Source organism: Antrostomus carolinensis, unplaced genomic scaffold, assembly GCF_000700745.2.
Source record: "Antrostomus carolinensis isolate BGI_N321 unplaced genomic scaffold, ASM70074v2 scaffold16250, whole genome shotgun sequence".
Lineage (NCBI taxonomy): Eukaryota > Metazoa > Chordata > Aves > Caprimulgiformes > Caprimulgidae > Antrostomus > Antrostomus carolinensis.
Genome location: NW_010286599.1, coordinates 41,190 through 63,746, shown reverse-complemented (window position 1 = coordinate 63,746; position 22,557 = coordinate 41,190). Strand labels below are relative to the sequence as shown.

At 36.5% G+C, this 22,557-nt stretch overlaps 1 protein-coding gene across 1 annotated transcript in view; it reads right to left on the bottom strand.

Moving 5' to 3' along the window:
• Positions 1–910: 910 nt before the first annotated feature.
• The window catches only part of LOC104531754 (E3 ubiquitin-protein ligase Itchy), a 35,057-nt gene continuing 13,410 nt past the window's right edge, over positions 911–22,557 (bottom strand). Inside the window, exons 7-23 of the mRNA XM_010176749.1 lie at positions 22,123–22,357; positions 20,528–20,623; positions 19,188–19,362; positions 18,147–18,213; positions 16,182–16,266; positions 14,688–14,816; positions 13,950–14,022; positions 12,911–12,982; positions 10,731–10,819; positions 9,905–10,064; positions 9,486–9,619; positions 5,588–5,728; positions 3,308–3,428; positions 2,475–2,579; positions 2,160–2,256; positions 1,710–1,782; positions 911–1,058 (exon numbers count right to left, since the gene is read on the bottom strand). Coding sequence (XP_010175051.1) covers positions 959–1,058; positions 1,710–1,782; positions 2,160–2,256; positions 2,475–2,579; positions 3,308–3,428; positions 5,588–5,728; positions 9,486–9,619; positions 9,905–10,064; positions 10,731–10,819; positions 12,911–12,982; positions 13,950–14,022; positions 14,688–14,816; positions 16,182–16,266; positions 18,147–18,213; positions 19,188–19,362; positions 20,528–20,623; positions 22,123–22,357 — 1,952 coding nt within the window. The 3' untranslated portion in view covers positions 911–958. The remainder of the gene's footprint in view (positions 1,059–1,709; positions 1,783–2,159; positions 2,257–2,474; positions 2,580–3,307; positions 3,429–5,587; positions 5,729–9,485; positions 9,620–9,904; positions 10,065–10,730; positions 10,820–12,910; positions 12,983–13,949; positions 14,023–14,687; positions 14,817–16,181; positions 16,267–18,146; positions 18,214–19,187; positions 19,363–20,527; positions 20,624–22,122; positions 22,358–22,557) is intronic.

Genomic DNA, 22,557 nt, shown 5'->3' with positions numbered 1-22,557 from the left:
TTGTTTTGTACCTCTTCCTGAGAACCCAATAAAGTCTTTGGAGCAAACTGACTGCAACACGTAAGAATAACACTGAGAGTGATGTCCATCAACAATTTTGACACGAAACATCAGTCTGCAAACAGGAATCTAAATGGAATCAGTGCAATCCCAGGTGGTCTTGTCTTTTGCAAAACAAGTGAAGTACCACAGTGTTAATATTGATTTACAAGTTCAATGTGTTACACAGAAAAAGATCAGAATTTTTCTGAGGGCACACAAAAGTGTTCCAACAACTTTGGGCGGGTGTCAATTTTGCTGAAATTAGCAGGATTGGGAAAAAAAACAAACCCCAAAACAACAAAGCAAAGCTATGCCCTGGATTTGTGCCACAGTTGGACATCCCCTAAACAGCAGCGTGAGTCCAGCTGGCTCGTGAGCAGACTCCAGGCAGGGAAAAACAGTCTGGCCACACTTGAGTTAGAAAAAAGCGCTGAAGCCATGAGTTTGCTCACGGTACGCAGAGGATGGTTCCAAGCTGGCTCTGATAACACTGCTGGAAAGAGGCTTCTGATGATGCTGCAGCACTGCAGCTACCAATGAACTTCCCAGTGCATCAGTAGCAAAAAATGCTACTAAAAAAGGAAAGACAAAACTATTGTTAAAAATCTGTCAGTCATTAAGACACATTCTAATTAATGAATGGTAAAACAAAGCAGAGCCCAAAGCTGTATTAAACCTCTACTCAGGTCATAATTCATTTGTAGCCATATCTGATTGCTGATTTGATTTCTGAAAGTGCTCAGTAGAAATCCAGAGTTAATGTGGATAAAACCTCAGGATAACATCCATTTGCTAACACATTAGTATTGTTAAATAAATCCAAGTCAAGTCTACTTTACAACGAAGTGTGCAACAAGCAGAAGAAGTGAAGAACATACATCATGTTGTGTTCACGTTCTTCAAGGTGCAAATTTAACTATTCTTGCCCAAATCCTTCTGTTTCTTCAATTGCGAACAACAGCTTTTCCTTTAACTGCTCGTAATTCTTATAGGGTGGAAGGTCTAGGCGGTTGAAACTGAAAATAAGGAAAAAAACTTAAGTACTGAAAAATAATTAAACTATCACAAAAAAAATCCATTGTGAATATGGGCAATTTAACTTTTTGCTGTGTATATGGATTTAAACCCTGTGAAAAGCCAACTACCACCACAAATCTGTACATTCAAGCGCTTGAGCGGTCACAGTTTCCTAGAAATGCAGTGTGCTTGGTAAGAAGTTTCACTGACTTTTCCTAGTTGGTTGGTTAATTGGAGTCACCATTCACATTTGAAATTTTAAATTTAAGTGTTTTTACTAACCACTGACACACCCGAGGAACTGAGTAGGAGCTACCTTTTCTCTAGAGAAGCGGGAGTGTGAATGTGGCTACTTCACTGCCAAGATAGACAGTAGTGACAACAGAAGATCAATCCCAGCACTCATTATTACTTTAAATTTTCAGTAATACCCAGATCCATGGAATTTACAATGGATTCCATTCCATGCCACAAGAGTTTTTCAACAGTTCAGCTATTATTCAACAACAAAGTTTATTGGTATAACTTGGTGTTTGCTTTCACATATTCTCAAACCATTTAAATATACTACTTATTTACTAAAATCTCCAAGTAGATTGTTGTCAGCAAAACCTGAGCAATAGTAATGTTCTGATTTGTTACACACTCACCAGGTATGACTTCTAGGTAACCAGTTTTCCTTTCCAACTTTTTCAATACAAAATTTTTGGGGTCCGTTGCTCCCTGTAAAAAATTCAAATAAACAAGGCACAGGTCTAGCTACCTTTGTATCAGTAGGTAAATACATTACAAGTAAAGCATGAAAGGCCAAACACAACACAGGATTACCACTCCTCGCACAGAAAAAACAACATACGGTTTTCACTGTATGACTCTGTCTAGGTCAAAGTCTGCCTGTGATGAAATGCATCCATTTGAAGTGATGTTGAGACTCAATACAACAGGTGTAAACATTCCTTCCATCTCAGCTCAAGTATACGCAGGACTTAGAAAATAGCATTCAATACAAAATTAATTTATAATGTCCATAAACATAAGTTGGTTCTTTAAAAAAAAATAATAAAAAAATCTAAGGCATTAGAGGGATTATTATCACATACCCATGAGGTCAGCAAATCCTCCCACTGGTAATCTGCATGTTCCAGTAACAAACTGCAAGAGTCTCATTCTCTTCTCATTATCTATTTCTTTCACAAACTGAAAAATAATATTTGAAATAAACATTTAGGTAAACATTTGATATTCAGATTTTCACATCATCATCATCCACAGATTAACAAATTACACGATTTAGGAATAGCTGGATTAGCAGTAACGATTTATATTTACACACTACAGATCTGACCGTTGTTTACAAAGCTGTAGCTGTGCTCAGTAACTTCTGCTGGTCTGAGAATAAAACAAAGCCTACAAACCTGCCAGAACCACAGTATCTGTCTGCTGGTCCTGGTGTAGTGCCGGTAGATGGTATGCCTCTGCCAGTCATTCAAATCTATTTCTTGCATTCCACATAGAAGCACCTTTAGAAGAGAAAAAGGGAAATAAACATGTGAGAACAAGGTATGACTTTCCTTCTGTGACTTCCACATAGCCAAACAGAACATCAGCTGCACTTAGAAACAGCTGCAATGATGGTATACTTGTTTTTAATTTTAAAACTTTATCCAAAACTTCTACAACAAAGAATGATGACTGCTCATGAAGAGTATGTGGAGAGGCCACAAAATAGAAAGCATCTCTGTCATGAAAAATGGTGTAATAGCTTGCACTGAGACATTCAAGCCAGGGACAGTTTACCATTGCCCAGCCATACAATTCTTTGCTAGGAACAAAATGTTTTGTTTTTATCTTTTTAAATTGAACAGTGTAATTTTAAGAGATCAAACCCATCTAGAACCTGGTCCAGCCTATACACCATCATCCATTGCATATCTGGTTTTATCTCCCTTTCTGTCAAGTTACTCATACTTTGAACACAGGCAAATCAAATTGCTGAGGACTCCAAAAACAATTCAGTAAGAAATTTGTACTGGCAGAATCTTAGTGATTGGAACTGCCTAAGTAGGCTGTGAAGAGGGAAGTGAAGGGAAACACACTAATCAAATACTACTCCATAAAGTTTCCCTCATATGCCCTATAAAACAGAGTTATCAACCTCAGTGAGTTTTCCTCTTCAGACATAGTGACTGGAGTTTAAGTATTTTATGTGTAACAATCTGGATCTAGCAATAGCCAAATGATCCTTTACCTCCAGTTCCTTAGCATCAAAACACTGCAAATACTGTTGTGGCAGAATTTCATTGAAGCCCTCAAAGAAAGCCTGGGTCTGCTCCTCAACACCTCGGGAAAGTCTCCATTCTGCTACTAGCCTGTAAAAGAAGATACAGAAAAATAATTTAAATGGCCTGTGCTAACCCAAGTCCACAACCTTGTTAGTCTATTTTGAGATGAACTGTAAGCTAAGTTAAAAAAAAAAATACAGAAAGTCTGGAAAGTTCTGGCGATAGAACGTTGTATAATTTTATTTGTATCCTTTACTCTGTGCAAATAACTGGGTTTTTTTAAAGTTAAAATCGTATGTTTCCAACCATTCTGCTATTTTAGACTCAAAAAGGAGGCAGCATCTTATTCTCTAGTTATATAAATGAGAGCAGAGCAGTCCCTAGGTATTTGAAGAAAGAAAAAAATGCAGAGCTGATATTTGTCTAATATTCTCCCCAGAAATCTCAGTCATTATCCATGAAAAGGTAAAAACAAGGTCAAGTTGTACTGGTGAAGATAAGCAGGATTGCTAGCTTACCAATAAACAACCATGCCCATTTAGAAAGTTCCATATTTGTTTCTGTTAATCATGAAACTTTGCTCTGCAGCAGAAACTCCACTCTCCATTAATCACAGTATCACAGAATGGTTTGGGTTGGAAGGGACCTTCAAAGGTCATCTAGTCCAACCCCCCTGCAGTGAGCAGGGACATCTTCACTAGACCAGGTTGCTCAAAGCCCCATCAAGTCTGACCCTGAATATCTCCAGGGATGGAGCCTCCACTGCCTCGCTGGGCAACCTGTTCCAGTGATCCACCACCCTCATCTTGAAAAGCTTTTTCCTAATATCCAACCTAAATCTGCCCTTTTCTAGTTTAAAACCATCACCCTCGTCCTATTGCTCCCTGCCCCTGTGAATGGTTCTTCCCCAGCTTTCTTACAGACGCCTTTCAGGTACTGGGAGGCCGCTATGAGATCTCCCTGGAGCCTTCTCTTCTCCAGGCTGAACAGCCCAACTCTCTCAGCCTGTCCTCACAGCAGAGCTGCTCCAGACCCAAAGAACCTACACCCACGGAGAGGCAGATCTGATGCTGAATTCAAGCCTAACCTGTCAGGAGAACTGCAGTCTAATGGAGAGCTGGCTATGTTCTGATTTCAATCCTAGAAACTTTGAGGACTTAGAGCAGGACTCTAAGTAAGACAAAAGAATGAGTGAAACTGGAGTCTGAGCTCTCCCTGGGTTCCTAGAAACTGGAAGAGAATGGTTTTCTGCAGATCCTCCCTGTTTTCAAATCCAATATTAACACCTTGCAAAACTCCAAAATGCCAGTATGTTTCTTCTGCAAATACTGCCTTTTCTGTGAATCACTGAAATATTTTCAGATTACTCATGCCACTGAGAACAAAACCACTCCCTTCTCCCTTCCCGTGAAAGGAGCCTTCACAGAGCACACGGTGAGAAAGACAGGAAAGTTCTATTGTGATTCAGTTTATTTTCTATCTGTAATGTGTGACTTTTTTTCTTTGCAAGCACATCCTCCAAGCTTACGTTCCAGTTCACACCTTAAAGCAGAGCTTCCGCACTGCTGCACGTTGAGGGAGAAGGGATTATTCCAGGACAAAGCAGGTTACTGTTCACATTTTTATTCTTTAATCACTCTTAGGCTCCTTCCCTCTTAACCTATTGCTTTAACACGTTCTGGTACTGCAAACATAATCCTTCTTCTGTGACAATACAACTTAACAACATCATTTATAACACTGTCCTCTTACACATGGCAAGACCTAATTATACTGTAAGACCAGTCAGATAAAACTAGCAGCGATCCCAAGTATCTTTAAAAAATAAGAATCCTCACAAACACATCCAAAAATGTTAAGTTTATGAAAATCCCAAACATAAATAGCTGGGTAGAATATCAGCAGGCTATAGAGCAATATAAAACCAATAATAAACACATGCAACAATTTAATTAAATACCTGATATTTGTTATCAGTGATGTTCTCTTAAACTTAAATATCTCTAGGAAAAAAAATAGACCTTCTACTAACTGCAGGCTTTGGGAAAAGTGGATTTCAAAAATTTATTCCTATCAATATTCTTCTTTCAAATATGATATCCAAACAATTGCCACTTGTTGCCAACATCAGCAATTACTCAGAGACAAAATTTGGGATGACAAGAGTTTGACAATTTTTTCTTGCTAGAACCAAAGAAAAAAAATGATGGAGATGAGAGTATTTTAAAATCTTCATTTATGCTTACCTAATGTATTCTTCCTTGTTTTCTTCTGTGACCAGAATGTTGCTACCATTTGGCTTCAAATCATGGCTTTTGATTTCACCTAGAATTTCTTTATCAACTGAGAAAAACATTTCCAAGCCACATTCTTCAATATCATTCTCTCTGTAAGGAAAAAGAATTATTTTACATAACTGTGTTAAGACCTTATACTCAGTAGAGGAGATGGGTATGAAGAACCTTAAGAAAAAAGGTTTGGAGCTAAATAATCAAGACAAGGAAACGTTCCTACACAGTAATTATGGTTTTGCATGAAGCACTGACTCATTATACCAACGTGGATACAGGAATTGTATTCCTGATCAGAAACTTTTGATCAGTCCTACCCTTAAATTTACCAATCACGAGGCTGATAAACTACCTGCTGACTCTGATCTGCAGAGTGTCTCCGGAATACAGAAACTTTCCAAGTAATGACACTTTTGCACATTTCATTGCATGATTGCTTCTTTCTAATTAAGGACTGTGTCAAAACGTAGCTGTCACTTTGTCAGACAATAGCAGATAAGAAGCAACTAAAAAAGACTTTGTGTGCTTCATGAATTACCTTCAACTCCAGTGTACTTATGGGACTATCTTATACTAAAATGTCCTGAGCTCCTAAGTTAACAAAGTACAAACACTCCTGCTAAAGAGGAATTCTCTTAGAAATTCAACGCAGGAAGATCTGTAGCCAACAAAGATTGCTCAAATAAACTTTATTATCTTTATAGGTGTTAATAGCCAGGAGAATAACAGGTACAACACTAATTTTTATGGTGTTATGTGCTTCTGTAAAGTGAGGAATCACCTGTATATGCAGAGGTTTTGATGACCATTTTCCCCCCAAATAAATTGCAAAATCAAGATATTTGTCCTGAACTATAACACAGAAATGTCAGTCTCGAATATATCACTGTAGTTTATCTATCACCGTGATGCAGCAGTGCTTCTGAACTTGATCTTTCCTACTGCATGAAATGGCAGATGAGGAGGGAAGGCTTCAGATGGATGGACGGTGAAATAAAATCATCCCTTCCTTTAAGAAGGAAAGTTACCTGCTCTAGCTGAGTTTGAGCAGAGGTTTGACTAGAGGTCCCCTTCCAAACTCAATGATTCTGTGAAATTTTCAAAATTGTAGGAACCTGGCCACCCATGGGAAAACAGCCACCTGATAGGAGAAGCACCAAGGAACTACTGAAAGCTCCCTGGAAAGTGGTAAGATTTGGTTTTTTGGTAAGGAACAAAATTATGCCCACCTTGACAGATAGGACTTTTTTCCCCCCCTACAAATTTGCAGTCATTTCCTTAGAGGATAATTTCATCAGCATTACAGATAAGCAAGCTCAACTATACTAAACCTGAAGTTGGGTCTCTGTACTTAAGAGGTGAACATGCAGCCCTCAGAGGTCTGAAGGTTTTTCTCCACAACTTTAATATCCTTAAGTGTTTTTTCAAAGGGGCAAAGCCTTTCACAGACTCCAACCTAGAAGACTTCTTTATCACTACAGAAACTGCTACTTGTATTTGGGTCTAATTGCTCTAGAGGTAGCCTTCAGAAAAGTTCTTGTTACAGCCTTAACCTTCCCTATTGCTTTCTTCTTTGGTAAAAAAAAAACAAACAACCCAAATAACCAAAAACCCACCCCCCCTCCCTCCAAAAAAACCAACACAAAAACCAAACCAAAACCACAAAAAACCCCCCAAGCACTGAGTGCAGATTAATAAAAGCAGATGTTGCCAGCACAGCTTAGTCATTTGAAACCCTCATATACAGAGTGAGATGTAAGAGTTGTTCTTGTCAGTAAGTTCTGAGTTTTCTAGTTCCTCACTACAGCTGCAGGCTTCTGTCACTGACAAAACCTGTCATTAGGGACTGCTGGTATCCAGGAATTCAGTCTTGGAAATTTCACATCAGCAATCCATGGGGTGGTATCTGGCAACACACCACACTTTGAATTAAAATGAGGGGAAAAAGTAGTCTGGAATGTCTATGACAAGTCCTCATTTATTACCATAGACAAGCAGCCTAATATTGACATCAAGAAGCCTCTGTGCTCTCTTTTAGATGATGATAAATTATATATGCACCAAAAGAACCATGTATAGAAGAAATGTAACACACTTGAGCAGCACTGGAAGACCTTGCGATTATTTGGTGTTATAAAGAAAACCTATTGCTTTGAAATATGAAAAGTGGTCAGCTTATGTGCACTACACACAAGTGAAGATGCAACTATATCTACAGATAACGGCTTAAAATAACACCCTTTTACTGTAAACTTTCCACAAAATATTCACAGATGGATATTGTCCATAAGGTAGATGTTGTATGTGCAACTCATTACAATTTATTCAGAAGATCATTCACCAGTAATAGCTTCCCCCACGATCTAATGCAAATTTCTTCCCTCTAACTTGCATTTTTCAGTATCAGATTTGCTTGGTCTCTAAAACTCAGTAAGTCTCAAGATGACAAAAAAAGTCCTTCTTTTGCTGACTACAAACCAGCTAACAGGATTCCTTAATTACAGAAATCAAGACTTACAGCTTTGAGACCTTTTCTTCCCTTTCACATCTCAGTTTCATGGCATCTGTACTCAAATAGCAACTATTTTAAGTTTTCCTAATGGAATTTTAACTCACTACAGCTTTCAGCAGCACACACACTGAATATGGAACATACTACTCTTCAAAAACCAAATCAAAACTCCTATCTCAATTTGTAAATATCTCAAAAAGCTGCTTTCCCCCTTCCTTGTTATTCAAGATAATGCTTCCAAGATTCACCACTACAGTAGTTGATAACCTTGTCTTTTATATTTACTTCTGCATTTTATAAACCAATTTATCCCCACACCTTTTATGAAGCATTTTTAAAACTATTCTGGTTTTGTATGTTTCTTAAGTAAAATATTTTATCTCTCTAGTCACAAAAAAAAGATTAATTTTTCTGGTAAGCTGTTTTTACTACAGCAGAAGCAAAAAAAAAAAAATTTTAAACAGAATTTGCCTTCCCCTTCTAATTTTTTTTTTTTTTAAACTGTTAGGAAAAAACAAATCACAAAATAATTTGGTTGGAAAACACCATTATGATCATCTAGGTAATGTTACTGAAACAAATGGTGCACATCAACCGTGGACTACAACATTCTGGAGTCCTGCTATTATAAAATAAGTACAGAATAATAATACTTCAGATCTAAGGGGTTTTAAAAATTATTTCTCCAAGTATTTTTAACAGCTAATTTTGAAATAATTATGGTCTACAAACTCCAGATCCTTTTTGCTTGCTGCTCTCTGGAGAGGATCTGCAAAGCGGTGGAGAAGGAGGACTCAAAGAGTATGAATGTAGAATAGGCAGATGACTGACAACACATACGTGACCTTTAAGTCAAATTTCAGGTATGACTAACAGAAGAATTATGTGGTAGTAAATAATAAACTACAGTTGTTAACTTCACGTTACTGTAGCACTAAACTTTTTATGTTTTCTAACTAAACCAGGTACTAAAGAGAGAAACACTGAATGGATATTTGCTGATTTCTTTTAATCAGTTATCTGAAAAGTTTCAGTGGAACTTAAGCCATTTTACTTGTAACAAGTGTTCAAGATGGCCACATCTGTATAATGTCGAGCTAGATTTATTAAAAACCAGCAAAACCAGAATGCAAGATGCTGTGCAGAATACTCAATGAACCAGAAAGGCTTTTGCATCGGTGTATCTAAAATTATAGTAAAAATTAGACTACTGCGCTGCAATTGATCTATTATATTTTCCAGTGTGGGTTTTTAGTAATAAATTTACACCTACTTCCTAGAATAAGTGAAAATCAAAAACACTGTATTGCTATTTCAAGAACAGAATCAAGTCAAACTCACTTTACCCAGATGAGAGAGTTGTAAAACTCTGGGTCAACAGATTCTAAATCCTTGAGTCCTACTGGCTTGTTCAGGATACGTTTATAGAATGGCAGAGAGAAACCAGTGTCAATGAATTTCCCATGGAACAAAGCCTGAAGAAAATGAAAACAGACAAAATAATGCAAAGGATGATTGAATACTTAAATGTGACAACATTCTGTACTCCGTACCAATGAAATTTGACAGCCAAAGAACTAAAACAATCTAGATATCATGACTGCTAATATGCTGGATTAATTTATAGCAACAGTAGTTATATTCAAACACCCGATAATAGACTCAACTCAAAAATTAATTGTTTAATTATCCATCTGATGGTACAATATTTATTTATAGGAAAATTACAGCAGAGAATCTCTTTCTACTTTTGAACTTACCATGGCAATGAACCTTCCAATAAATCGGAAGTATTTCAGATGGTCTGGATTAATATAAGAGGCTGGGTTTATCTGTAAGCAGTAGTTGTCTTTCCCTGCATATTCAAACAGGCAATACATTGGGTTCAAAACTTCATGTGACAATAGAAAGAACCATTCCCTGGAATCACACAAACAATAAAAACACATTTCAAAATAAATTAATTTAGAAATTACTTTAATTAACTCATGTTGACTTAGGAACTTGTTGGCACACAGGTAGTCAATCTGACTTCTTTACCAGAAAGGATGCTAGACCAAGCTGAACCCAAACTGAAACTAACACAAACATACAAATTAATATGCAAAATTACAGTGATATACAACTGTCAGTGGTTTGGGTAAAAACCATCCTTATCTAAATGAGCAGATTAAAAGTCTACCACTGATTTAAACTTTAAGGGTTTAGGAAATGATAACTAACACAGGCACTTCCCGGTTACATTCCAGTAAAGACTTTTGACTTGAAAGCAGATTTCTATTAACTTCTTCAATAACCCTCTAGTTTGACATTAACAGTTGTGCCAAAGGCTTACTGTAGTTCAGTAAACTGCGCACCTCTTTAATCACTGAGACAAAGTAATTCTCAATGCAAACTGAAAATAATTTTATACAGTTTTAAGATACGCATACATCTTAAAGAACTGTCTTCCTCAGATATTCATAAAGACTAAACTTCACTAATTTTCTACACTAAAGCACTACAGTTAAAGTATCTACTCTTGGGAAGTCTTCACACCAACAACTTGCAGAAAAAGATATTACTTGCCATTTCAGTTTAGTTTACCTTGCAACACCTCCATAATCTAAGCCTTCTTCACCTGGGAAAATAACCCATAAACGTCTCCGCAGATCCTGAGGGCTGAAGCTCATTATCTTAGTGAAAGAAAAACAATCAATTCTTTTTAAGAAAACAGCTATAAACACCGACTAGACTTATTACTAGTTGCTATCAAGCAATATAGCATTTAATAATTCAGACCATAAAATGAACTATGAGTACGTGAAGTACCTGCTGATGGGATGTTCATAAACTGTTAGTGCAAATTTGTTTCCATGGATTAAAAAGTAAAAGATGCAGAAGAAAAATAAATAATAATTCTGAAATTAAAGACTCGGGATACTTAGGCCAGCAGCTTGACTATAAGTATATGACAGAAATCCTGCCAATATAGAATAGGCAAAAAGTGAGTAAATTTGGTATTTGTTAAATACCACACTGAATGGTATTCCTAGTTACAAGTAATGAAGAGATGTGATCAAGGACTCGAAATAAATGAGAAACAAAACAATAATAAACATATACTATTTTTTTTTTCATTTTACAGCTTCACCTCCTGAAGAGGATAATAAAAATCTAGCTGGTTGGCGTGTTTGTTTAAAAGTTAGGAACTTTTAGGATGCTAAGGACCTTCACTAATGCTGGTTTTAATACAATGACCAAATTTGTAATTATGCTGATTTGGTCAACTGGAGGTTTACATAAAGAAACTTCACACAACACTTGTGTGTGTCCAAAAACATGAAGTTTTTGTTTTCAATGAGAGGTACAGAATTTGGGTCAAGATTTGCATTTTAAAATCTCTCCCAGATGTCTGTAGTAATCATCACAAAAAAAATTTATAACCCCAACAGAGATACCTGTAAATGATGAATGATTAACAAGTATAAAAAATTAACTCAGCTCTTTGCAATTATCTCATCTAAATTATTGACAAGGCACCCTGCTTTCCTGAAGAAATCTAGGTTTGCTGACATTTCCATAATTGCATAATCTACCTCTTGATTCTTTCCAGTACAGCATCATTCTATTACCTCTACAGTTACCACAAAAGCACCAAGTGAAATTTTAGAAATAATGCTGGAGCTAACTTTCAGTTACAGGATTTATTTTGTCCCCCTCTAACCCCTTTTATTTGAAGACATCACTGTTCCAAAAGAAAATACCAGTCAGCTGCAGCATTTGCTGCTTCTGCTAAGCCAGTTTACAGTGATTTGAACAAGAAAGCATTAATCCTTATTTAAGAACATATTTTTCTCAAAACATGCTATTCTATTTGTTCAAATTTCCTGGCTTGACCCATGTGTGGTAATTCCTACAAGAAATGGAGCCTGAAGACATACTGGAAGATAAAAAAAAAAATCTGCTAGGGACAGAGAAAGCTGAAAGTTCCTGTCTTCTTAGATAAGGTCTGCATTTTCTTAAGTCACTTTTAAGTCAGAAAAATACAGAAGTGGCCAAGAGAAGTATCTGCCAAGAGGAATTGTTCTGTGCATTTCCAAGCCTGTTTCTATGTATCTCATTAGACTGATGAAGAGCTGCTTTTGGCTTCAATTCAACAAGCAATGGGAGTGATTTGGTGCTACAATGAACATTCAAAAAATAAAAGTAAAATTCAAAAGCACTTGAAAAATATTGTATAGGAACAAATTTTAACCATGGTTTAGGCCTACAGACATTAACAAGAATTTTGCTGCTAATAATCTAAAGAGAAGTAATAATTTTTGTTTTCTTTTAACCATTTCATTACTTATTTAAAGACTCATAACAGCCAGACTAATATCAACTTCGTATTCTGGTACATAGTCCGTGCTTATATGACACAGTGCTAGGAAAAATGTGCCAACAAACATAGGCACAACATGGAAACTTCCTGGGACTGGGGAGCTGCTCTGCCACAGTGCTCCCCTCAAAATTAACTCACATTTTAAAGAATTCTGAGGAAAAAGAAAAAAAAAAAATCACCTTCTGTCAGATGAATCAGTCTTTAGATCAAGAACTTCACATTTTAGCATGATCTTTTAATATATAAGTGTGAACATATCCTAACTATTAAACTAGTATTTTTTGTTAGTCTCACTTAAAATAGCATTAGCAAGATGTCAAAGGAACAAGAATGACACGTGATAATGAATTTAATCAACTCAGCTTTTCATGCCCACTACTAACATGTTTTCATACAATACCTGTTGAAATGAGTCCTCAAATAACGTTTTTCTGCTCACTGTAATCTTTATGTGCTGTGGCATTGCCAGTTGCTGAAATGAAATTTTTTAGAGGTGAAGTGTAGAATCACTTAAACTTCTAATACTGAGTTTAGACTGCTACTTGTTGTGTATATTAAGAGGTACAGTTGAATTTCACCAATCGATATAAACCCCAGTAATCAAGATATCTGATTTGTAATTTACTCTAAGAACAAATTGCTTCCAATATTGATATCTACAGTGAGGTCCACATGCCTCCAGATCCTGCCTAGAACAGGTTCAAGTACTGTACTCTTAAAAGACACTGGAAAAGATGAAGATCAATAACACATTGTAAGTCAGCAAGGCTTTCTATCCCAGAATTTATAAAACAATTCGAAAATGTAGGTTATTCTGCACAAAATTCAAAGTGAAAATTTAAGACTAGTCTCTCTGCTATTTATTCAAAGGATAATTCACTGACTCTTGGAAACTGGAACATTTAAACCTAAGACTTTTTCCTAAACACCTAGTTACTTAATCTTTTGATATACATAGAGTTTAGAGAACCAAGACTGACATACTGGAATTTGATAATACGTTAGAGCATGCTAGTGTGCAACACAGTGTATTCATCAATGTTTAGAGATGCCTGTTCTGTGCCAAATGCCCTGCGTTCTCCTCCAGAAGTGTGTATCTGTGCAGAAAGCAGGTCTTGTATTAACTATAAAAATAACCTGTGTCCATAGATTCCCTTATTAACAGCAGAAAGAAAGCACTATTTTGAAACCCACCACTTTAAAAAATAGTAGCTAAATTGATGTTTTCCTGTATTCTAAAAAGTTTTAAAGCCATAGCTTACCTAGCTTTAAAGCTTACACGAGTTATACGAGTCCTGTATTTACTGCTAATTTAACTCACCTTTGACATTAAAGTATTTTGATTACCTTTACTTGCAAGGCACTGAAGACTTCATTTAAAGCATGTAAGCAAAAAAACCAAAAATGCAAACAAATATTCCCAGGAAATGAATCCATACCTGAGACCAGAATCTGAAATAATGGACTTTAGCCTTGAAATCACGCACATAAGCGATCTGGGGTCCATTGTCTCTGGAACCAAGAGGAGGAAAAAAAAAGAAAAGAATTTCAAAAGTGTTTTTGTAATTTAAGTAAAAGCCTCCAAATACATTACTTATATAGTAGTATGATTTAGTTGGCTATCTAGTTTGAAGATTCTTATTCACTTTTTTTTATTATGGGGTGTAATTTTCTTGTTTTTAAACTAAACTAAAAAAAAAAAAAATCTTCCTTTGTAAATTGTGGAGTGCATACACTGTGCTTTTTAAACAGTATCTCATTATTAACCATAAAAAAGATTCTAACAATATAGGTGAGATAACATTCATTTAATTTAAGTTGGGAGTTAAATTCTGGTTTTAATTCCACTCTGGTTCCTAAAAATCAAGGAAAGAAAGAGTTGAGTGTACTTTTAAAAAGAAAGACTAGTAACTGGAAGGAAGGCATCTGGTCATCAACCACACTGGGGAAGCTTTTCCATTACTCTCAAGCCTTACATACTACTTGGCAAGGATTCTGAAGTGTTCAAACCACTCCCTTCTTCAGGGACATTTATCAGTGATAGAAGAAACCAGAAAATTAAGGAGCATTACTATATGTAAGGCTTTCTGCATAAAAAAACATACAAAAAGAAAAAAAAATCAAAAATGATGCATGCTAAACTTTAAAAAAATTAGTGTAATGTTAAAAACACTTACAGAGCAGACTTGCCCGTGCGGGGATCTATATACGTAGTGGTTCTTCTATTGTGATCCACAAAATATGGAATACCATCCACAGTAAATCGCATTTCCCAGCCCTCTGGTAAGGGTTTCTCATTTAATTGACTATGGATACAAGAAAATATATGGTAATTGATCAACTTGATACATTAAGTCAATTGAGCAACACCCAAGACAGTAAAAGTTTTGGCAGATCTAGAAAAACTACAGACTGAGAAACTTTCCATTCAATATTTATTCTGCCTTTTTTCCCTCTTAAATTTTCATGTCAGCTCTCAATTAGACCAAAATGACTGTTTAAATAAACATCAGCTCATTTGGTTGCATTATCTGGAGTAATAGCAATATAAACTTCAGGGAAAAATGCAAGCAAAGTTTATCGATGTTTCCTCCACTTAAACAACAGAATTTTATCTTCTAATTATCATGTTTTAACTCGAAAACCAACATAATTTTAATAAGTAGCTTTTGCTACCTCATGTATAATCACAGTAGCCAAAAACTTTAAGAGAGTTTCAGAATTACAAGAAAGAAAAGAAAACGCAAATTTTGTATAATATTTTGACAATTTCCAATTTAATTTTGATGTAAACAAAAATAAATCTCAATACATTTGGAAGACCTGAGCAGTTCCCACTCCAGAGTGCCCTCAGAGTGACTTCCCTCCAGAGAACTACCTTGTAGGACCACATTTCTAACTGTGAAGCTGGCACATTTGGTTATTGGGTTTTGTTAATAGTGTTCTCCACACAGTCAGCTGCTGCAGATGTGACTGGGATGGAACAGATACTACAATGCCAACAATTCCACTCTCTTTCCTCCTACTCCGTCTTTATAGAGGTCAGATGAAGTTGCTTCACCAAATGGAAATTTTCAGCTCAAACAGAAGTTGGGATTGAACATCCTTCACTCTCAATTTTCTGCCTACATTCCCTACCTGAGTGACCAGAGCCTGAAATAAACAGTACATCATTACTTTTAGTATTGCCTCAAGTTCTCTTTCTTGTTTGTTTGTTTATTTATTTATTTATTTTTAAAGTGTGAGGAGGGGTGTTGCAGTTTTTCAAGTCTGTCTTCTTTCTATCTTTTAGCTACTGAATGTCTAGGAAATAACCAAATTCTTATTCAGGATCCTCTGCACTATCCCATCATTAGATGAAAAAAATCCCTCCTTCTCTCAATGAATAAATGTTTAGACATGTGTGTCTTATTTATAAAAAGAGTAGGAGCTGTTCCAGGGAATTAACTTACTGCTATTGACCAAGACTTTCCTGGCAATTGTACTATTACTAAGTAATATTTTGACAGTTTCCATTTTGGCTAGCACCTTTTAATATTTTAAGGGGCTGTCTGAAGTTTGTGTAGAGCAGTCCATGTTTCAGCTGTGGGCAGCATTTCCTAGCTCTCAGTCTCACTACTTTGTTAACATTTTTATTCCTGACTTAAATGAATCTGCAACTGATTTCTTACCCCTGACTCCTGGGATCTTCCCACTGAGTGATGCGTGTGTTGTGATTGACAAAATACACTCTGCCATTGCTGTCCGTTCTCTTCTCTGAAAAGATGCAAAAGGACAAAAGAAATCAATACCTGCTGAATGTACTGCTGAGAATACACATCAAATAAAACAAATAAATAAATAAAATCAACAGTCCCTGCCACAGCCTCTAATGTCTTTGGGTTTCTCTGTACCTCCTTTGACTCAACACCTTTTCACTTTCACTGGCATTATTCCTTAATAGGCTACTCAGAAACAGGAGCCTGTCAATACCAGTGCCTGCTAACAGTCATAGGAATCGGCGGCACCACCCGTCCTCAGCGAAACGCTGCACTTACTGGTATTCATAGGTAAGGTCTTTATGTACCTCAGTTCTTACCCTGAAGAGTTCAGCTATCTCTCCCCCTGCACTGCTTCCATCAACAATCCTGACTGCCAGAGAGATTCTGGGCACCGTAACAACAATATAAATATTTGCATGAAGGCAGTAGTTGATCACAGGAGATTGACCTTCACTAGATCTACTGCCCTACTGTCTGTGCTTTTTAGGGAAGTTTTACAGTATTTTTGCAAGTTAAAAATTTCTATGGCTTAAAATACTGATGAAGTTGAAATTTCTGTCTTAAGATCTTTTACTATGCTATTTATTTTTCTATTGAAGAAAACAATTAACTGGAAGAAAGAAAAAAAAATGTAAGCTGTTTTCTCCACAGGAAATTCCAGCTGCTTCGATTATTGTGACATAGCTTACAAGCCATATAGACAGGAAACACAGAATAGGCAAGAGGTGCATGCTCAAGTATCTAGAAAGTACAAGGGCTTCATATTCAAATTATAAGCAGGGAATAAAAAATGAGCAATGCAGTTTCCAAGTAAATACATTTAGATAGTTTAGCCCATGATTGAACAAAGCTTATGAAAAATGTCCTGGCTTGGTCTTCTCTACCATTCTGCAGCTCTTTATGCAATTTTTATTTACTGTTGCAAGAGAAATACAGAAGATAAATTACAGAAACAGGCCAAAATCTGACTAATACAGGTAATCAGTTTACAAGAGAAGTCAGGAAGAAAACACTTGTCTAGGAGAGTTACACTGAGAGCAGAATTCAACAATTCAACACAATGTGGAAACTCAGTTTTGTTGTTTCCTGGGCAGTGCCAGGGGAACTTCGAAATGTTATGTAAGTAACGCAACAAAGCGTAAGTGTGGGGAAACAACAATTTTATGGCATGAAATCGCATCAATACTAGAACTAAAAATCTAAGTAGTTCTGTTTGAAAAGCCAAAAACACAAGTCTAACTCTGCCAAGTAATTACTTGCTTTAAAATTACACAATTCTGAGAACTTGGCCTGTGTATCATGAAACTTGAATTCTTTTATCTGCTTGACAGTCACACCAGAAATTAATTTTACACTTACATTTTTGTACACTTCCCCCCAAATTATATTAACAGTAAATTGTTAACCCTGTAAAGTACAAAACCAAATTTAATCCAGGGAGAGGGGCAAGTCAAGAAGTGGTTCGTTGTCATTTTAAAAAACATTTTCAGATCAACAAAACTCTCTAAGAATTGGCTTGGAGGGGGAATTTGGCAGTCTGATTTAGAGGGGCTTTGGAGTCTGATTTGGCAGGAATGGGATGGTGGGCGGGAAACCTGCCTAACTAAAATGATAAAAAAAACTAGGACAGTGTGAAAGAAGTTATTATGATAGTTACAGGGAGTAAACTAGAATATAGTTTCTAACCTACTTTGAAACTGCACATCCTTGTCAGGACTCTGTTTTAACAGCACACTGGATTTATTGTTAAAAGATTTTTAATTCAGGTTTACATTTAAAAAAAAAAGCCTAGAACAGTTGACAAAATAATTTGGCAGAAGTAGGCCTTAATGTTTAATTACATTGCATTACAAAACACTTTCAAGTCAGTCTTACCCCATCCATGTGGCAGAGGGCCAAGAGGATCAAACTCTTTGTTCTGTGTGGATGAAAAGTCCTGGTTCTGCAAGTCACAAACAAATGCTGCATTAATGACTAGTCATTTGCTTTCCAGATGTTCTACCAAAGCCATCATGAATTATGGAAGTAAATACATTCTTGTTAATGTTACATATAAGCAAAGATGCCAACAATTTATTTTTCTCCACAGAGAAGGCCTTTTTTTACAGACCTTGGCATGCTTAATTAACTACAGTGCCAAGAAAATAATTATTCTTTGTTTAGTGTCCCCGCCTACACAGAAGGGAAATTAGTACAGTAGCACCCAAAACAATCAGAAAGCAAAACACTTCATTCCTGCATTCAGTACAGTTCTCCCTACCACCACTTCTAAGGTCCAATTTTTATTCTCTACACATACAGTAAATTTAGATCTATACCATTCTTGATAAATTAGCAGCATGAGTTGAAGTTATCTAAAGTCTACTATTCATCAGAGATAAACAATGGATTTAAAATTCTGGAAGGTTTGTTTTTGTTTTCCCTGCTTTAATAACACTAATTGTGCATATTTTATTTTACTCAAAGCAGAAATATATGTCCTGTGAGCTTGGTTACCTTCCAGCTCTTTGGCCAAGTCAATACAAGACACAATACAAATAAACCAGCTTGCTACTAAGCTGTTGTTTGTTTTGAATGGCTTTTATCAATATTGTACATACATTTTATCAAAGAACATCACCTATGTTCAGCTGACAAATAAAAAAACATTACACTGTACATGCTGCCTAATGTAATTTCAAGGACATGAACTAAGGTTATCAATTATTACTTCCTGCTACACACACAAAGAGACTGTATTATCATAAAGAATAAACCATAACAAAGTCTGGTATATTTATGGGGGAAAGTCACCCACAAGCATGCCCAAAACACAAATACATATATACTTTCAATATGCAGAAGAGATTAATGGGTTGAAAATTGGAAAAAATACCTCTTTTACTCAACCTCTATAGCCATCATTATATTCCTTACCCCATATATAAACCTCTGATTAAACTGCTGCATGGCTCCTTGAAGCTGACTGCGCTGAAGCTGCCACTGCTCATAGTTTCGGACAGACTCTAATGTTGGTCTCTGCCACGTTGTTGTTCTAGTGAAGTGGTCAACATAATAAATTCTCCCCATGTTGTCAACTCGTCGCTCCCAGCTTTAAAAAAAATTACAAGCAACAGTTCTCAATAGCAGACAATTTTAAGAGGCTCATAAGCACTTTTAGGCAAACCAGCAGTATGTTGGAAGTGGATATAAAGCATGGGCTCATCAGCAGACCTTGTTTTCTCCTCTTATCCTCCAGTAAAATTATGTAGGAGCTAAAATTATTTGAGGAGAATCACTTTTACTTTGTTGCACGCTATAACAAGTCAGGCTCACCCCATGTACTGTACTTTCAGGATTTTTTGAAATAGTGATCAAGAGCTGCACAAACCACTGTCAATACTACACTGTCATTACTGCATTTATCTCACCCAACCCAGAAGACAGCAGTCTGTTGGTTTCTCCTAAAAAGACAGCAAAACCCCTGGCAGTCTGGCTGTATAATGCAAGATTTCATCACACTCTAATTTAGCAGAAAAGGAAGGCGCAGGCATTGGGTTCTGGTTTGGGTTTTTTTTTTAATTTGTTGGTTTTGTTGTTTTTTTAAAAATATATTTTTGGATGGTTGGTTGGTTTTGGTTTTTGGGGGATTGTTTTGGTTTGGGGTTTTTCTTTTTAAATTCTTTTCAGTTCATACGAAATTAGTACTATGTACAAAACTGTAGTGAAAACACTACCATTCTGAGTAATGTAGAGTTTAAGTACTACACTAGTCAATCCTCTCAGGGTTCAAATTGAGTGTGACTGGTGGGTTTCCTTTAGGAATTGTTCTTTAATATCGAGTTCTCTTTACTATCCCACGTTTTTACTTTGTAATTCTGTATAGCATTTGAACTACTGGAGTAGGAATGAAGTGCAACAGAAAAATTCTTATGTTTTCCTTACATTTTTTTAAAAAATAAGAAACAGAACAAATGTGAACAACACTTCCATGGAGAGACTAACAACACTGGCTGTTTTGATGCTAAGAGCAGGAAAAGCCTAATAACCAAAGGTGTTTTACATCAGCATAGGAAATTAGCAACTGGGACTGCAAATGGTAACCTCAGAATACAAAGGTAACCAAGGGCATTCTTGCTCAAGATGATAAATTACCTTAATCCCAAAATACATTTCTATTTACAAACATGCTTTCTAGCTTTACTAAGCTATCAGTGAATCAATTTCTGAAAAATCCAGACATATCCTAGACAATCTCATGACTTATCCTGGCTCACCTTGGAGGAAGAGGCTCTGGCCGATCCCACGTTGTTCGTTTTTCAACATGATCGACGTAGTACACTCGACCATGTTGGTCTACTCTTTGCTCCCAACTGAAAATAAACCAACATTTTTATCTTCCTCCAGATAAAGCTACTCCAACCATTCAGCTACAGTATACAGATGAGAAATTTCTGTTCTCATAAAATGCTTATGTCTAAATAAAATGCTTGAAACTAACACTTGGTTCACAAGATGCACCAAAATGTTGTACAATATACAGTGGTACAATGTTCATATTAACAGTAATTCTATGTCAACTAGAATACCAAAAACATTCTACGTGACCAGCTTCAACCTCTGGGAAACTGAAACTAAAATTCATGCCTATGCATATGATTTTATCAAGTAATGAAGCCAAGTTTTGTATTCAACATCAAGTGTATCAATAACCTGTTAAACAGAATTATTTGTAGAGCATAATCCTCTTTCAGACATTAATTCAATTTAAATCCTCAAAATATGCAAATTTTGCACAGATCATGTATATGCAAAGTTCATCATAAAGGCACTGGTCACATATTTTCTGCATATGCAGCATTTGGGATACTGACTTACTCTGTATTTGCAACAAAGGTAACACTGCAGGGAAAGAAGCACGCTAATTTGCCATTTCTGTTCAAATCAAAATGGTAAAGCAACAACTGATGTTCTCAAGACTGCTTTTATACTTCACAGTTATCCTGTGAGTAAGTGAGGTAACTCAGACCTCTCCTACCTTTTGGTTCAATTGCCTGTAAATTAAGGCAGGTGTTTTGCCAATTACACCATCCACATGGGAAGCTTTTGCTTTCCCTCAGAGCCCAGAAACTTGTTTTGGTTTTTTAAATTTCAAATCTAAATGTGAGCTCTGAGACAACTGACCAACTATTTGGCAAATTCCACACATGCCTGAAACACAACAGTGTGCCCATGCTGCTCCCAGGAGCTGCAGGATGAAGTCCAAAAACTTCAGGACATATTGCAGATTATGTACTGCAATAGCAGTTTTTCTTCTGCTCATCTCTACCAACATTTTACAACCTGACTTTTCATTTTAATTTGAAGACAGCACGCTGTCACACTATTTAAAACTTCTATGTGTCACTGATATGGAAACATATGAAAAGTATAAAAAAATATCTGAAAGATTTGGGTGACAGAACACTGGAATAAGCTGCCCAGAGAGGGTGTGGAGTCTCCATCTCTGGAGATGTTCAAACCCACCTGGACACTTTCCTGTGCAACCTGCTGTAGAGAACCTGCTCTGGCAGGGGGGTTGGACTGGATGATCTCCTGATGTCCCTTCCAACCCCACCATTCTGTGATTTTGTGATTAATTCTTTTCTTGAATAAACTGTGCTTGAAGGCCTATCAGACTAAACCGTTAATAAAACCTCCAAATTCATATCAGGGGGAGATTTTTGTTATGCAGCAAAAGGATGTTACGTTTTGTTACAACTCCTGTAAGTGAAATAAAGTAAAACCAGAAATGCCAGTGCACACACAAAACAAAACCAAAAAGCAAACAAACAAACCCCCAAAAATCCCCCCCAAAAAACTAAACTCGTACCCAGGTGGAAGAGGACCTTGACTGACTGTGGTAAGTGCCTGAGGTGGAGGATTTACTGGCTGGACTTGTCTGGATGCTGGAGGTGTGGTGAGTGCAGCAGTTGCAGGAGCTGTTGTTGCAGCTGTTGCCCCCTCAGGGCTCTGTTCTGAAGCTGTATTTGCAGCTGTACCTGCCAGTGAGCCTGCACTGGCCCCTTCATTTTCTGTGGATGTGGATGAAGGACCATTTACACTTCCTATGATGTCAGAGATATCAAAGATAGAAGAAAAAAAAAGCCTTTAAATGATATTTATCACCCATCTATTTCAGAAGTTGTAAATCACAGAAGCAAGCAATGCAAGAACTGGTATTTCAAAGTGTGTGCACACAGCCACATTTTACAGCTTACACAGACGCTAAAAACCAACTCTGCCTCACTTTGTCAACACTAAATAA